Raw genomic sequence first — 18,666 nt, 5'->3', positions numbered from 1 at the left:
CAAAGTTGTTCGGGTGGTAATATCCAATGTGGAAGCAGAATTAGTTTATAATTCATCCGCTCAATCAAAAGCTCTCATATTGGTCTGTTGACTGCAATATTCAAATTAATTCATGGAAAAAATGATACTTAGGTGAGGTATCTCGCTAACTTTGGGACTTAAATTGTTGCTGCCTTCTAGATAGTTGTTCGGGAGGTAAGAACTACTTCAATGGTGGAAATTTTATTTTGTAATTCAACCGCTTGGCGGCGCTAGTGTATGAGGAATATTTTTTCAAATACTATGTCTCGAAATCTGTTAGATTTAGAAAGTTTCATGTCTTATACAAAGTTTTTCGAGTGGTAATACTTAATGTGGAAGCAGAATTAATTTGGAGTTCAACCGCTTGGCGGCGCTAGTGTATGAGAATAACTTGTAGATGAGATATCTCGTAATCTGTGAGATTGAGGATGTTGCCCTCTTCTACAAAGTTGCTCGGCTGGTAAAAGGCATGTTTAAGAAAGTAGCAGATACTTCGCAATCTGTGAGAGTTAGTAAGTTAACATCTTCTACAAAGTTGTTTGGGAGGTAAGAATCATTGTGATGAAGGCAAGTTTGTTTTGGAATTTATCCACTTTGTGGCGCTAGTGTATGAGGAAATATTTTAAAGCTAAATACTTCGCAATCTGTGGAATTCAGAAAGCTATTCCAGCTGAAAGTCTCCTAAATAAAGACAAAAAAAAGAAAGCTGTTATCTTCAACAAAGTTTTCCGGGTGATATAAGCCAATATTAGAGCAAAATTATTTTGGTGACGCTAGTATAAAAGAAATTACATGTTATATGAGATATCGCAATCTAGGTTTGAAAAAAATAACGTCCTTTACAAAGTTGCTCAGGTAATAAAAGGTTTATTTGTTGTTTTAATTGGCTTTTTGCGGTGACAATTAAATCAAAACAGCAATTTAGCGTTACGCGTTTCGGTTGCTACGCTTCAGCCGTCATCAGGCGCTACTAACTGGTAACCTCCTAGCTGTTCAGTCAGACAAACATAACTCATTCCACAGTCGTGCCATTGAGGGAGGATGATTTTTGAACAAGTTTAGGGGATGTAGAGTTAGGAAAAATGAAGACCTGGGTCTTCGCCGCGCTGATGACGAATTTCGCGCCAACTCGACCAGCGGTTGGCAGCACCATCTCAGAATCGAATGAAACTTGGTGGGCATAAAGATATGGTATTTCTAAGCCACTCTGCATACTTATTTTTTCAAAAAAATTCCAGAGTAACATTTGATGAGGGCCTAATTTTTTTTCATGGATTTTTTATAAATCGATGTAACTCTAAAATGACAAGACCTACAAAAAAGTGTTGTATGGCGGACTGTCGTGAAATTCCCAGAAGTTTTTGGAAAATATCCAAAAATAAAATACAGATTTCTACACCGAAAAAATTAGTTTTAAAAATTAAAATCGATGTTACAAACACACCTCATCTCAGAAATCGATGAAACTTTTTCTGCAGATAGGTATTTTAATTATCTAATTTTCTGGGAATAATGTTCCTGTGACATATTTAAGGAAAAAAGTTTTTCTAACAAAACTTCTTCATGTCCATATTGAGTGAAAATTTATCAGCGTGTTTTATGCCTACAGCGCCAATTATAGGTTCAGCAGCCTATCATCAACCAACGACACATTTTGGAAGTATAAAAATTTGTTTAGGAAGCAATTTAGCATAATCTAACATTAATGTGGACCAACATTTGAAAACGTATGTTTTCCTAGATTTCTAATATCAATGTTACACACAAATGACCAGATTTACAAAATTGTGATGTTTGATGGACTATTGTAAATTTGTCTGAACTATGAAGTCTGAAACATAAAAGAGCGTTTCGTTCACCGAGAAAATAAATTAATGAATGTAAAGATTAAAATTGGTTTAGCAAAAAAAAATTGGAGGTCGATATTTTTTAACAGATAAACATTTTGATTCCAAAAGATGAAGCTCGGTAGGTAATTTCATTAGGGGGATTTCCGGTAAACGCACATTTAAAGAATAATAAATTTTCCGCATTTTTTATATTTTTTCTTCAATTTTTTTTTTCTACATTTAATTCTAATTTCTACTTGAATACTCATTAATTTGTTAATTTACTCGAACAATTTAAAGACTTTTGGGTCTTCATCTGAGTTGGAATATTTTTAGCCAGGATTTTATTATGAGCGATTGGTATAAAAGAATGAAGTTTTTGTGTTCCAATTATATATATATATATATATATTAGGGTGGTTCAAAAAATCGATTTTGCTCCACAGTGCTCATCTGATTCTTTACCATGTTTTGAGTGACCTCTGAAAATTTGAGCTCATTTGGATTAAAACTGATTTAGCACAAGCCGTGTTAACTTTGCATGCAAATTAGTATGGGGAAATTTATTTTTTCGTTATACTGTTAATGACGCTTCCCTATCAAGCGCATGTTAAAAGAAAACCTACATAGCTAAAAGGGATACTCAACAGCTTTCATCCAACGGAAACCGCATGTTGATTAATCGCCCCAATAATTAGTAATCGATTTTAAGACAGGTTGCGAATCTTTAGTCATGATCATTAAACTTCTTTGAGGGCATCACTGAAATGTGCAGTGCAACATAGTAGCCTGAATTTGCGTGTGCTATCTTTCGCGCCACGAGCAGCAATGTTGCCTGTTGATGAGTTGTGCAATTAGCTCCAGAAAACCACGGTATAGATTAAATTCGTTTACTAATTATTGGAACCATTAATTGAGATGCTGTTTTCACTGAGTGAAAGCTGTTGAGTATTCCTTTTAGCTATGTAGGTTTTCTTTAACATGCGCTTGATAGGAAGCGTCATTAACAGTATAACGGAAAATAAATTTCATACTAATTTGCATGCAAACTTGAAACGGCTTGTGCTAAATCAGTTCTAATCCAAATGAGCTCAAATTTTCAGAGGTCACTCAGAACATGGTAAAGAATCAGATGAGCACTGTGGAGCAAAATCGATTTTTTGAACCACCCTAATATATATATATATTTTGCTTTTTTGAAAAGTTCATCAAACTCTTGTTGAGTACAGTCGTCGGGGTGACAATGGGTCGAATGGGGGTGAGAATGGGTCACTGTTTCAACTACTTAGAATGCTTGTAGAATGGATGTATCAGAGGACAAGAAGAAAAAAATATAAGAGACCTTTTTGAACGATTTTGCTCTACGCCCTCCATGCTCGCGGTGAGAGCGATGACCCATTCTCACCCCCAGACCCATTGCAACCCCGATGGCGGTATTGCTCATACGTGATATAACAGAAATCCATTTTAGTGATATTTTTATTTGATTGAAAACGCCCATTCGTACAACTCCCGAGGAGTCTTGATAGTATTTCCATAATCTGTGGCAAGAGTTGCTCGTTTTGCCATTCGCTTGAGAGTGCCACCAATAGCTTCGCAAGGGCCTTTTCCGTGCGATGTTGTAAAAAAGTGCCATTCTGCTTCTAAGCCATGTTTTGAATTTAAATTACACAGACTTGCAAAGTTCCTTTTATTTTTATAATGTGCTGCAGCTCACCCAGACACAAAAGTAATTTTTGTAAAATCGATCGACTGTTTCAAAAAGTAAAACATAGACCCTTTTCAAATGTTGGTCCACAATTATGTTAGATTATGCTAAATTGCTTCCCCAAACAAATTTTATACGTCCAAAATGTGTCGTTGGTTGATGATAGGCTGCCGAACCTATATTTGGCGCTGTAGGCATAAAACACGCTGATAAATTTTCACTCAATATGGACATGGAAAAAGTTTTTGTTAGAAAAACTTTTTTTCCTTAAATATGTCACAGGAACATTATTCCCAGAAAAATTAGATAATTAAAGTACCTATCTGCAGAAAAAATTTCATCGATTTCTGAGATGAGGTTTTTTTGTAATATCGATTTCAATTTTTAAAACTTTTTTTTTTTCAGTGTAGAAATCTGTATATTATTTATTGGATATTTTTCCATTTTTTTGGGAATTTCACGACAGTCCGCCATACAACACTTTTTTGTAGGTCTTGTCATTTTAGAGTTACATCGATTTATAAAAAATCCATGAAAAAAATTAGGCCCTCATCAAATGTTACTCTTGATAATTTTTGAAAAACTAAGTATGCAGGGTGGCTTAGAAATACCATATCTTTATGTCCACCAAGTTTCATTCGATTCTGAGATGGTGCTGCCAGCCCCATAGAAGGGTTGGCGCGAAATTCGTCTGATACAGATCTTCCAGCTGGTGAGGTACTCTGTCAGGGCATCCAGGCCTCGTTGGAGTTTTGCCACTAGCGCTTTGATCACGGTGTCATCTGCAAACAGAGACAGAATGCCGTTTTCTGGAGGTTCTGGCATGTCGGAGGTGAACAGATTGAAAAGCAGGGGCCCGAGGATACTGCCCTGGGGGCAGTGGTGGAAATACTCGCTTCACGAGTAAGAAAAGAGTGTAATTGGGCCTACCAAAAATGCCATACTCGCGCAAACCTACTGCCTGCATTTTTCTGGCGCTTGCTTTGTTCGCGAGTACGGGCAGAGCAAAACAAAAGTTCGGGAGTAAAAACACGGTCGAATACAATGGATAGATTTGACTTGACATAAACATAATAACAATAAACAAGTGTGTTCTTGCTCGAACATCAGGGAGAAATAAGTTCCGAGGTTGTTTCATGACTTTTAGCAAATTAACCCGAGTGACTCGCGAAGCTTTACGAACATTTTTCGGGGTTCGTTTTTTTGTTTTCTCTGCGAGTAGTAGGTAGGCAAGAAAAAGGCAGAACAAATGTTCGCGAGTCTTTTGCATTACCTACTTCTTGTTTTGTGAGTAAGATTCGCAGATTTCCACCACAGCATGCTCATTAACAGCTGCTTCGTGTGGACTGACGTTGTTTTGTCCAAGATTGTGTGAGCTGACGAAGTGACGACCTATTTCAAAAACCTTCTTTGCAGGAGTTATCAAGCGATCCTTAGAGCCATTGCTGTCTAATGGGATCAAAGGTGGAATGGATTTTAGTATTTTGGTCATTTCCCGAACGACTCAGAACATTCTGGGAGAGCGCGGATCTTATTCGTCAAATCGTTATTTCTGAGGTCCACCATTCTGGCCTGGATAAATTGGGTCATGCGATTGCAGTACGTTGGTACTGCCTGCGAGTGAAATTTCGCAGACGGATCAAACCTTCGGTGAGTAAATCAATGTTTAGGGTGTTGCTTACCAGTCGAGCAGTTGGCACATGTTGTTCACGGGCCTGAGAGATCGCCTCTTGGATGGAGTGGAGCTGGTCGTCGATTTCCTCCGGTGTGGTCGGATGTCGCTGGTAGTTGATGTTTTAGTCCACACACCTTTGAAACCGGCTCCAGTCGACACGATGGTAGTTTCGCCGGGACTACTGATGCCGATCGACCGAGGAGCCCACTTTCGCCACTACCGGGTAGTGATCCGAGCTGAGCCCCTGGTAAACGACCAGCTGGGAGATGTGGTCGTTCATGTTTGTGATGTATAGGTCGATTGTGGAATGGGCGCCGGACCGACTCAGCAGAGTGGGATCAGGATCGTATAGTGGCCTTCCTCCATGTCGTTGCTCCAAATGGTTCTGTTTTGATTGCAGCGACTGTTGCCCCAGGCTTGGTGCTTGGCATTTAGGTCGCCGGCAATGATGAACTGACCTTTTTTCAGCGTAAATTTGGTGATGTCCCTCCGAAGAGCGATCGATGATCCGTCGCCAGCTTTAGCTTGAGCTGGGCAGAACGCCGCGATGAGCATGATTGTGCCGACGGAGGTAGTAACTTCCACACCGTTGGCCTCAACAATGCGCAACTGGAAGCTTGGCAGCAGGCGACAGTTGATGTTGCAGCGGAGAGCGATGGCCATACCACCTCCCCTGGTCAGCCGGTCGAGTCGCACGGTGCGAAAGTCCGGGATGATGACGTTCACCTCCGGTTTACGGTGCGTTTCGGTGATGAACGCCACGTCTATTTCCTTCTTCTCAAGGAAATCCTTCAGCTCAGTTATTTGCTCTTTAGCGAGCAAGCGTTCCAGGCCTACCCTAGCAGCAATTTTCAATGATGAACATGCCATGAGTGAAGACCTGGTCGAAGCGGGATTTGCAGCAGCGCAGCCGAGTAGCGAGCTGTGCGAAGATCGGCATCAGTTGCTCCGGAGTGTAGAGCGGAGTCTTTTCTTCCAGTGGGACGGCTTCGTTCTACGACTGCTGACGGAACCCAGAAGGAGGAAGCGGGGCCATTCACTAGTGGCTGGTGCCGACGATGCTGGAGTTTGAACCGACGCAGCTGCCGCTGCCAGTCGCTTGTGCGGCTGTAACGGTGGGAGACAGTATAAATCTCGAATTCCTCTTGTTTGAGGCTAAACTGGATGCAACGGAAACAACTTTTCAAGCAATTAGTTAAAAACCTCGGCTGAACTGACTGCTGGAAAAATCGAGTTAGGGGTTTAAATACGTACTAACTCTTTTTAAACTGGTGAACAATGGTAGTGAGAGGAACACACGGAAGTTCTTATTACTTATTATTACGTTTTCCTGGTGGTGTTCTAGAAGCAAGACAAGGATGTGACTAGGGCTCCGATGCATGTCCAAAAACAGTATTACTGTTCTGTTTTCTCAAGAAAGGATTGATTTCCTATTGACAAGGGGCGCGCCTTCAATGGGATTGCTCTCTGTGAAGGGTCTAAATAGCGGGACCTTGTCATGGTGCTCTTGAGAAATCAAAACAACAACTGTATCGAAACCGATACTGCATTGCCTATCAATAGTAATGGAGTAGTTCGACATGCACTTAAACACCAAGGATACGGGTAAAGCTTCAATAGATCTAATAACTGGTCGCAGTGGCACACCCGAACAGGAATGAAAAAAACCCAGATTAATCAACCTAGCGGTGATGGCGCCTTTCTCGCGTAAAAAGGTAATAAATGTAGCCTTTACGCTTACACCTCGATGATGTACAAGAAAGGAAAAACAGTTACACCGTCTAATGTTATGATAGAAAATTTACACTAGTAGACGACAGATGGCGCTGCCAAAAGTTTCTCGAATTTCCTATGTTCGAATTTTGACTTTCGGACAATTTCATGGTACTATGAAACTGAACGAAGAGCATACTTACGCCTAAATGCGTGCAACACGAGCATCTTTATAGTACGATGGGAGCAAGCCACGGTGGCTTAATGGGAGCAAGCCACGGATAAACTGTAAAAATATTCATAGATGCAAGGCATTTTTCATAACACATTATTGTTCTATGTGACTATGTCTCATCACTATTTTAATATTATCTATTATTTGCAATTTGCAATTATTATGAAATTCAATAGTGATCAACAGCGTTTTAGTATCTGTCGGATGCAACTTGTTGCAAGAAAATCGGTTAAGAGTTTCTATGTGAAAATTTGGCTAATGTTTTTTATGGCATTTTGTGCACACACACACGCACACACATACACACACACGCACACACGGACAGACAGACATTTGTTCAGCTCATCGAGCTGAGTCGAATGGTATATAACACTATGGGTCTCCGGGACTTCTATCAAAAGTTCGAATTTGGAGTGAAATGATAGCCTTTCGGTACAACTTTGTTGTACGAGAAAGGCAAAAACCGGTGGGAGTATTGGCATCACACGACGGGGAGCCGGGATGGCTGGAAAGTTCACCTCGTTGATTACGTGAACACGGTTCTTCTTCGGAAGGGTCCTGGTGGAAGCCTTCTTCCGGATTTCAAGGAACTCGGCTCGCTTTGGGCAGCCCTTTGTGGTGGCCCAATGTTTGTCGCCACAGTTGGCGCACTTGGGATCGGGGTTGGGGCTCGCCACACTTGTTGAAGCGCGGCAGTTCTTGGTGCCGTGCCCAAAATTGAAGCAGTTGGTGCACTGCGTGACGTTGCGGTACACTGACCGATATCGCTGGTCGCGATATCTTCTCGCGATCTTGTGTATGGCTACTGGCTTCAGTCCGCAACTTTCAAGTCTGCTTGGAGCTCTTCCTCCTTCATGTCGTGGAGTCCTCGCAGCAAAGCCTTGAGCGGCTTCGTGCCGGGGTGGTCATGAGTGTAGTACTCATACTTGTGGACCTCGAGGAACTCCACGACGGATTTATGGTGGTCCTTGTTGACCGGCATCACTTTCACGCCCTCGCTGCAGAGCCGAAATGTACATTTCAGCCCTTTAGCGATTAACTGGCGAATTTTCGGGCGCAAATCCGGCGGATCGCCCTTCACAAACACAGGCGGGCACTTCTCCTTCCGCTCAGGTTGCACCTGTGGCAGCTGCGATTGCTGCTTCTTCCTCTTTTTCGGCAGATTGCCGGCGTCATCAAGCAGCAACGGCGAAAACACGTTGCTCTGCAAAAGCTACTTGGAGGGGTTACCCGCGCCACCAAGAGCAGTGCGCTTAGGTACTTTTCCCGCAACCGAATCGGCCACCGAGTCTCCCATGACGGGCCCGGGAGAAAAATAAAGCCTACGCGACTAATCGAAAACGTAAACAGCAAACGAACGAGCAAAAACACTTGGAAAAAATGCGCGAGCAAAAAACACGTCCGTACGTGCTGCTGTATCGAACTGGAATGACGCGACAAGCTCTCGAGAGCGATTCTGTCGCTGGCAGTCCCTATTCGATATCGCATTATAGTAGCGTGGTTCATTCAAGGAGAGAAGCGTACGTGCAGTTGCCGTTCAATTGTGTGCTCATTTTATTCCCTCCTCGCGCCAACAGCTCTGACGCGTTATATACGTAAGAATTGGCGCGCAGGAAATCTAATTAGACTTTAAATTTGAATGTTGTGCACACGTCCCTAATAAATGTATTTCATTCCGTACTCTGTGTCGCCTATAAAAGGCGACACTTGCTTCAATGTAAGGTACAGTGTCTCGAAAGTAACCTCCGAGCTGGCACGCTGCCTCTCGGAGGCAATAAAATAACCAAGTCAAGTTGAAGCAGTAGTTTCTTTATTCGTCGCCCGGAGAATCACCCAAATCAAAATAAACACAACGTAGGGTCGTCCCACCTTGGACGAAACAGTCCCTTTTAAGGGGTTCCTCCTTCCTGGTATAGGATTTATTCCCGACAGTCGTAGTCAACTGTGACGGTTATGTCTAACGTTGTGGGATAGGCGAAGGAGGAGTGTTCAAAGGAATTGGGAACAAGAAAAGCACATAAGAGAGATCAAAATTGCACTTTAGGGAGATAGATTCAGTTATTTCCATCAATTCACATTTATTTGCGTTCATTGGAAGGCATTGCAGCAGTCTTTGTTTTTTTTTTGTTTTTGATTTTTTTCCACGTTGACGCTTTGGAAAAATGGAGAAAAAATTGTTTTGCCTTTCTCGTATACTAAGTATACGGTAAAGGCTATATGATCGCTCCAAAAACAAACTTTTTATAGAAGGCCCGGAGACCCATAGTGTTATATACCAATCGACTCAGTTCGACGAATCGAGGTGATGTCTGTGTGTGTGTGTGTGTGTGTGTGTGTATGTGTGTGTGTATGTGTGTGTGTGTGTGTGTGCGCAAAACTACTCAAAAAATGTCACTCATTTTTCGGGCACTTATCCTCAACCGATTTGCTCGCAACAAGTTGCATTCAACGCAGAATTCTGTCCCATTGTTTCCTATTTGAAATTGGCCAGATCGAACTATGGGATCGAAAGTTATGGCCAAAATACAAATTCATACGAAAAAATCGCGTAAAAAATGTCACTCATTTTTCGGGCACTTATCCTCAACTGATTTGCTAGCAACAAATTTCATTCGACGCAGAATCCTGTCCCATTGTTTCCTATTTGAAATTGGTCAGATCGGACTATGGGATCAGAAGTTATGGCCAAAATACAAATTCATACGAAAAAATCGCGTAAAAATGTCACTCATTTTTCGGGCACTTATCCTCAACCGATTTGCTTGCAACAAGTTGCATTTGACGCAGAATCCTATCGCATTGTTTCCTATTTAAAGATGGTCAGATCGAACTATAGGATCAGAAGTTATGGACAAAATACAAATTCGTACGAAAAAATCGCGTAAAAAATGTCACTCATTTTTCGGGCACTTATCCTCAACCGATTTGCTCGCAACAAGTTGCATTCGACGCAGAATCCTGTCGCATTGTTTCCTATTTGAAATTGGTCAGATCGAACTATGGGATCAGAAGTTATGACCAAAATACAAATTCATACGAAAAAATCGCGTAAAAAATGACACTCATTTTTCGGGAACTCATTCTCAACCGATTTGCTCGCAACAAGTTGCATTCGACGCAGAATCCTGTTGCATTGTTTCCTATTGGATTATTTCCTATGGGATCAGAAGTTATGGCCAAAATACAAATTCATACGAAAAAATCGCGTAAAAAATGTCACTCATTTTTCGGGCACTTATCCTCAACCGATTTGCTCGCAACAAGTTGCATTCGACGCAGAATCCTGTCCCATTGTTTCCTATTTGAAATTGGTCAGATCGAACTATGGGATCAGAAGTTATGGCCAAAATACAAATTCATACGAAAAAATCGCGTAAAAAATGACACTCATTTTTCGGGAACTCATTCTCAACCGATTTGCTCGCAACAAGTTGCATTCGACGCAGACTGTTTCCTATTTGAAATTGGTAAGATCGAACTATGGGATCAGAAGTTATGGCCAAAATACAAATTCATACGAAAAAATCGCGTAAAAAATGTCACTCATTTTCCGGGCACTTATCCTCAATCGATTTGCTCACAACAAGTTGCATTCGACGTAGAATGTCTCATATTTTCTTATTGAAAATTAGCCAGATCGGACTATGGGCTTAGATGTTATGGTCAAATTACTATTTATTGTGAAAGAGAGTTCAAAAAAGTCTAGCTCACTTTCTTAGCACTTATACTTCATCTATTCCCCAAGCAACATAATTTCAATAAATCTGGTTGCAGTAACCATATTGTGACTGAATCCGGTCATATATAAGTTACTGTGATTGATGTGCAATATGTGTGCTTCTCAGGTCGCTCGCAACAGATTGCATTCGACGCAGAATCTTGTCCCATTGTTTCCTATAGAAACTTGGCCGGATCGTACAATTGGGTCAAAAGTTATGGCGAAAATACTCATTTTAAAACTACTAAATAAAATGCCATTTTTGCTCTTATGCTCATCCGATTTGTTTGCAACAAATTGCGTTTGGCGAGAATTTTTTATGCATATAAACAAATATGAAAAATAAGACCAATCCACATATTGGTGTTATTTGAGATTTTTCAAACCTTTTGAACGAACGAGAAAGGCACCATCACCGCTAGGTGGATTAATCTGGTTTTTTAATAACTCTGGAACGCACGGGAACATCTCTTTCTCTTTCGTTCCTCATAAACTTTGACGTTTACTGGCCTTGTTGTTTTCTAATTTCTTTGCAGCGAGAAAGAGACAAAGTAGTCTGTGCAGTGCCCTTTGTCCGATCGTTCTAATTTTTAATAGGGTCTAACTAGGCCACAATCTGCGTTTAATGCAACTTGTTGCGAGATAATCGGAAAATGCTAAGTACAAAAAAGTTTATCGCATATTTTTTGTACACATACACACGCACATACATATAGACATACAGACATCACCTGAATTCTAGACCAATATTTGAAAAGAGCGTAACAGCCAAAATTTATTCCTTCCAATTCTTCGTCCACATATATAGCTATATAGGGGAACGGTTTGCCACTTCATCTCATAGCTCCTATTTCCATCACATAAAAAACAAAGCAATGGAAAGGAATTTGGTTTGTTTATTATTTTTGTGATTTTTTTCAGCAGTGAGCACGCATGTTGATAAAAAGAAGCGACGAATTTGGTCCCGTATTTCTTTGTTTAGCGATGAGATGGATATATGTACAGTGAGATGGAGATCGGAATAGTTCCCCTATGTAGACGAGGAATCAGAAAGAATAAATTTTGGCTGTTACGCCCTTTTCAAATGTTGATCTAGAATTTATCGAGCTGAGTCGATTGGTGTATAACACTATGGGTCTCCGAGCCTTATATTGAAAGTTCGGTTTTGGAGTGATCGTGTAGCCTTTACGTGTACAGAGAATACAAAAAGTACTGTACAAAATATTCACAAATGCAAATGTAACCGAAGTAAGAGGTTACATATTGAGCATCTTCCCTCGTATTAATCATCTTTACTGATGCTAAACTCGCTCAACTTTTCAAAAGGACCTAAGTAACATTTTTTTCATGAATTAATTTGAATAGAGCAATCAACAGAACAACATGAGAGCTATTGATTGCAGTATTCAAATTAATTCATGAAAAAAATGTTACTTAGGACCTTTTGAAAAGTTAAGCGAGAAATCTTTGTTGACGGTCGTGCCTCAATTTTCCCTATTGTATTTATTTTTGCAACAACTCGATAAGCAACATGGTTTTCATCGTAAATGGTGCCATCTCTAGCTATAAATTACTGTTTTTCGATATTTCTCCATACATTTATCATCAAAAACTTTCAATGAGCTTAGCACCGGCATAACTTTGACCGATTTGACTAAAAAATTTTGTCCAGAGTATCAGGGCGTCAAATAGAACGGAATAAGCGGACAATCAAAAGGTTTGAAACATTGTTTTTAAGCCACCTTAGGGGTCGTACACTTATTACGTAAGCATTTTTTCTGGATTTTTCTTCCTCCCCCCCACGTAAGATTTTTTTCATGCAAATGATTTTTTATTTATATGGAGCGTAAGATATTGACCGAACCCCCTCCCCCATAAGTGCTTACGTAATATGTGTATGGCCCCTTAATGGTAAACCAGAGCAGGTGAGGCGCTTACGTGCCGTTGTGTACGTCCCTTGGGAGCGAAATGCTCAACATTCACCCCCTGATATATTGCTCTATTACGGACCACGGGAATGTAACGGGAGATTGGTTTTAGAGGGTTGGGAGTGGTGATCACTACCTGGGATTGCCTCCCCTGGTGTCTGGTTGCAGATTTCCGTTACCTTTCGTAAAAAAGACATACATTTGCTGAGTTCGACGAGCTGAGCCGATTGGTATAAGACATTATGGGTCTCTGAGCCTCCTATAAAAAGTTCTCTTTTGGAGTGAAATGATTGCCCTTCGGTACAACTTATTGTTGGATGAGAAAGACAACAAGTTTTGAAGTGTTGTTAGGTGCAAGCCCAGGTAACCTTATTGTTGGTCAATGACTCAGAAAATTTTACGAGTTTATAATAAATTACGACCGGGTTTATCAAATCTATTGACTGTTTCTCCTACATCATAATCATCTTTGACGTAGTGATCATTCATTCATAACTGTAACGAAATCAAACTGCCGCTGCGGTCGTAAAATAGATTTATGATCCCTTACTTCCATCTATGCTTCCAGAGGAAAATACTCCTACCGTAAAATAGCGGAAAAGAATAGCAGCGTCGGTGCTAACATTGTTCGTCAATGCGAAAACCACTACGACACGTACTACGTAGATATTCTGGAGCGCGAGTAAGTACCCGTGCAATCGATGACGATCGCCTGTGGAGTTACCAAGCGATCGTCATCCCACCCAAGTGCTTTCGCAACATCTAACCGATTTTTATTATCTTTCCCTACGTCACTTTATCGCCCTGCGCGCCGCCGATAGGAACCAAATGAAAACTTATAAGCTCACCTACACGGACAGTCGATGGCATGTGCATCGAGGACCCGGCGAAGTAACAGCGTACGACGAGCTGCTCGACGCACTGCGCAATCTGAATCCCAAAATCAAGAATCTGTACCGTCTCTCGCCGACGGAGCACGACAAGGCGCCGAATCTCCTACTGTGCCAGCCAGAGAACGACATGACGTCCAAGAAGCTGCTTCGGGACGCCGGAGAAATGCAACAGGTCCGTCCGCAGATTGTGAACGCTGCCAAGGAGCTGGCGATCAACAGAAGTGAGTGCCGCCGGGTTGCAAGAATTTAAGCTGAGTGTGCGTGTGATTGTGGTAATTAAAATGATTTTTTGCAGATGCGTTGAAGAACGAAGGTGATGGCTTCTTTGAGAGGACCAGAGCTGAACTTTTCCTACCGAACAATACCAAAATGGAAGTGACTCTGAAGTTGCTGAAAAACGACAAGAAAGACGAGTTTCTGAGTGTAGGTTTTCGCATTTTTGTTCAACAGGACAGGTAATGAATGATTATAATAATGAATCTTTTTGTCTCCATTGACAGGATTTTCTCCAGTTGGTGGACTTTTGGGCGAGCATAGACTGCAGGAATATCATTAAGCTATACGGGGTGGCGTTGTTTAAACCGGTTGCAATGGTGCTTGAAAGTTCTCGAGACGGTCCGCTAGATGAGTTCCTTCGTCGACATAAATTCGTATCGTTCTCGTCTCTGATCGATGCGGGACACTCGCTAGCCTGTGCTCTCTATTATTTACAAGAAAAGGGACTCGTTCACGGACGGATAAGGTGCTCATCGATGCTGGTAACGTCGTACGACCGAAACGAGAATCGATTGATTGCGAAGCTGGGTGATCCGGGATTGCGACAGCAGCATCAGTACACGGTGAAGGATCTGTTGTGGATACCAATTGAGTACCACGAGCTGGGACAACGGGAAGTGCAATTATTGAAGCAAGACCTGAGGGCAGACATTTGGGCCTGTTCGACAACGTTGTGGGAGATTTTTAGTCGCGGTAAGCGGTTAACGCCTCGCAATGCTAAGGAGTTTATCGCATCCGGTCGAAGGTTGAAGGCTCCGTCGGAGTGCGAACACATTAAAGAGATCTACCAGTGCATGTACTACGGGTGGATGGTTGATCCGGATAAAAGATTCGCCCCGCAGATGATCATATCAAAGTTGGTGCAAGCAAGTAAGTTGGGTACAGAGATTCCTATTGATTGAGTCGTTTACTTTTAATTGAGAAGTTTTTCCTCGAGATCAAGTTTAAAATTATTCAGCTTTAATCCAAGGCATTAGCTGAGTAGAATATTTTTCTAAAGATGTATCAACTTACACGAGAGTATGAAGCTTCTCCTCAATAACTCATTCAAATCACTCTGACAACGTATGATAATTTTCAATTAAAACGCCTATATTTTACAAATTTACAGAACAAAGAAAGCATTACTGTGAGATACCGCAAAGCGGTATGATGAACGGAACAACGAATACAACGAATGGTTTTTACTCACATCAAAGTATAAATTCTATTGAGACAGGTACGCCGATCGACCAAGTAACGTATTGGCCATCCCAGCATTAAATCGATTCCATTCTATTTTCTAGATTCCACTTTACTAAACTCTCGAACAGACATGTCCAACTCATCGTACGTGAGCAATTGCAGTGACGGCGACGCTGGAAGCAATGCATCGAGCGAATGCAGCTCCCAGCCGCTCATCTCCAACGGAGGCTCTAGTCATTACAGCGCCGGTTCGCACAGTGGTTGGGGACAGGCCCAGGCCGAGAGCTTCCTGTACGACTGTCCGGACTTCATCGAGCTATCCAATGGCTCCAAGGTGATATTCCAGGGCGAGCTTGGTCAAGGACACTACGGTAAGGTTTACTGCGGGTGCATCGATGACGGCGAGAATCAGATACAGGTGGCACTGAAGACCATCTATCCGATCAGCCAGATGGATGCGGAGATAGCGAAAAAGGACTTCCAGCGGGAAGTTTCCATCATGAAGAAGCTCAATCATCGGAACATTGTTAAGCTGATCGATTTCATCGACGAGATTAACAAACTGGTTGTGATCATGGAGTTCATGGAGAAAGGCTCACTGCTGGATTTTGTGAGCTACAACCGTCACAATCTAACCAAACTGAATTTGCTGCGGTTTTCCAAGGATATCGCGAATGTAAGAACCAGCCATATTCTTGGACTTTTAGATGCTATGTAATTTTTATGCTTTATTCCAGGGCATGAATCATCTGTTCGAGAAGAAGATCATTCATCGCGACTTGGCGGCTCGAAACATTCTCGTGCAGAGTATGGACTGTGTGAAAATCTCCGATTTCGGTCTAGCGCAGGTGACCGACGGGGGCAATTACTACATCGCGCAGAACAGTCGGGATCTGCCCATCAAGTGGTACTCGCCGGAGACGTTGAAAACCATGAAATACTCTTTCAAGTCGGATGTGTGGTCCTTCGGGGTGACACTGTTCGAAATGTTCACGTACGGTGAGACACCGTTCCCCGAGCTGGAAATTCGGGATGCCGAGCAGTTGTTTGACTTGCTTACGGTGCAAAAAATCAGGTGAGTGTTTTGAATAACACTAAAATGTGATATATGTACCTCCGATGGTACTGTTTTCAAGCTCGTTACCTAGGACTGTGTTTTTGCAGAAATGCGTAAAATTTAAAGAAAATTCTTAATGTTCTTCTTTGTTTTTTTTTATTTGAATTATTTTAGGCTGCAACTTACCGATCAGGATCGGGATGTCCAGGAACAGTTGATGGAACCGTGCTTCATTCTTGACTCTCACCAGCGTCCTACATTTGTGCAATTATTAGAAAAAATCGAACAGCTTATCGACCAATATGGTGAATCAATTGAACTGCTTAATTGAATAAGGGAAGATAAAAGTCATATACATATACAATTAGCATGAACGAAAGTTACTTATGGAAAAGCACAGCCACATAAGCGCATTTGAAGGAATACAGTTTTTAATGTGTTCCGCACACCGTAACTGTGAACGTTAAAAGGTTTCGCGTAGTGAAAACAATTTATGCTAAGCATCTTAGGGCATCAAAATTGAAACTGAATTTGAGCACTTCTAGGTTAGGCAATTGTATTTTTATCAAAACCTGTTTTAGCTTCCTACTTTTTTCGGATACGTACTAGAAACAGATTTTATGCTTCAAGCCAGCAGGCGCCAGTCATATTTTACGGCAAAATGCTCTTTTTAAATTGTTAAGAAATACGTGTTATAGTGCATATATTGTTTAAGTCCTACAAAAATTCCTTCCACGAGGAAAAATCTCACCTGAATATTAAAACTATTGTTGCCGATCTACCTACTACTGTAAATAAATAAATATTTGTAGCTCAAATCTTAAACATTTTGAAACAAACTACCGATCTGTTCGATATAAAAGAATTGCACCCGTCTTAAACTGTGGATAAGTGTCTTAACTGTTAAATTAAATTCTAGCGCTAAGCCAAACTTGACTTTTTGACAAGTTTCGATCCGTGGGTGGATCACACGACGAAGACAAATTTTAGTATAATATTTCTGCGCTACATGTGCGAGTGAACCTAAGATATATTCTCAAAGTGCCACACTAGATGAGGTCGCTTCGGTTTCTTCTTAAAAAAAAAACCCTTCCTCATTTAGACCTGTCGACGATTGACTGTGTTCCAAATTATATTCATTGTATTCAATTCTATATTCATTTGAGAAAAACCAAATAGTCATGTTGTATGGTGCAGAAATTCTTCGCATATTGTGACGATTGCAAACGATTTGAAATGGCCTTCGTTAGTTATGAAATATTTAACAAAATACTAAACTATTAGCATTTTGATAAGCTTACTAAATTAGGTGCAACTAGAACCCTGTTCTTGATAGTTTAATATTAGATATATTTATCTGATTTGCCAACTTTTTTCTATTGCTTGAAGATTTATCGGATAAAGCACACATCAGCCCAAGATGAATACAGTACTAGGTGTTCCAATCTGCCAAGTTTGTGGAAGAGAAGAAGGCGGGGGTGAAAAATTCATTTTCGGTGCAAAACATAAACAAACCAGCGGGCTCTCCCATACTAAAATCCAAGATGGCTGAATCGTGAATTTGGCAGATTGGAACACCTAGTGGTGTATTCATCTTGCATCAGCCAATTCAAGGGGAAACCTGATCTCCAATAGTAACAGTTTAAACCAACTATACATTCAAGTCTCGTTTGAATTAGTACACAAATAGAAGCAAGCATGATTAAATGATCCTGGGAAATCAGAAAAAGGAAATTAAGCATCTTATCTAGAAAAGAAGTTGAAGGAACCGATCAATTCTTTAAAATAGGATGAGAATATTTTTATTTTTAAGAAAATTTTAATGGAACCTGAATTAAGACCATAATGACAAGAACCTAAAAAACAAAAATTGAAGTCGTGAAGTATTTTTTTTTTCGTTTAGACTCACTGCTTGAAATCATATTAGTGATATTAAGGTATCTGATAAGTGTTTTTTATGAAATGGATATAGGTGTACTACATCAATGTGACTCTGAAATTATACATACTTAAAATAATGGAGAAGAAATTTTATTTTGATGGACATCCGAATCTTCCTTAAGTTATTTTATACAGTGCAATCTTTAAGTTCCCCTTTATCCGTTTCCAAGGAATAGTTTACTATGCATTTTTGTTCAAGTGAAACCGACAACCCGCATCCGTGGAAGGCTTTTACGTTACCAACACTGCTCTTCCACCTGGTCAACATATTCATTGCACATACAAACAGAAGTAACACTAGAGAAAATATCATCGATCATGGCTTTAACGACCAATTTTAATTTGATTGTTTGTGCGTTTCACAACTAGAGGCGCTAGCGTCGTAATCCTTCTAGTTTGACATTTCACTCTAGCGCCTTCTGGTAACAATGTCATCAGCTGGGTGGCACGACGCCATGTTTTCGTAACCAACATCTCAGTGTAAAAT

The 18,666-nt window shown here is 40.9% G+C and overlaps 1 protein-coding gene across 3 annotated transcripts in view; it reads left to right on the top strand.

The window, feature by feature from the left end:
• The window catches only part of LOC134212995 (tyrosine-protein kinase hopscotch), a 105,447-nt gene extending 87,191 nt beyond the window's left edge, over window positions 1-18,256 (top strand). For all 3 annotated transcript variants that reach the window (XM_062691422.1, XM_062691423.1, XM_062691424.1), the window contains exons 7-14: window positions 13,396-13,509; window positions 13,649-13,941; window positions 14,016-14,143; window positions 14,221-14,866; window positions 15,108-15,215; window positions 15,283-15,857; window positions 15,919-16,256; window positions 16,413-18,256. In XM_062691422.1, coding sequence (XP_062547406.1) covers window positions 13,396-13,509; window positions 13,649-13,941; window positions 14,016-14,143; window positions 14,221-14,866; window positions 15,108-15,215; window positions 15,283-15,857; window positions 15,919-16,256; window positions 16,413-16,569 — 2,359 coding nt within the window. In that variant the 3' untranslated portion in view covers window positions 16,570-18,256. The remainder of the gene's footprint in view (window positions 1-13,395; window positions 13,510-13,648; window positions 13,942-14,015; window positions 14,144-14,220; window positions 14,867-15,107; window positions 15,216-15,282; window positions 15,858-15,918; window positions 16,257-16,412) is intronic.
• The last annotated feature ends 410 nt before the right edge of the window (window positions 18,257-18,666 follow it).

Source organism: Armigeres subalbatus, chromosome 2 (genome assembly GCF_024139115.2).
Source record: "Armigeres subalbatus isolate Guangzhou_Male chromosome 2, GZ_Asu_2, whole genome shotgun sequence".
NCBI classification, from domain to species: Eukaryota; Metazoa; Arthropoda; class Insecta; order Diptera; family Culicidae; genus Armigeres; species Armigeres subalbatus.
Note: the sequence above shows the minus strand (reverse complement) of the source record. Positions and strands in the feature narration are given on the sequence as shown.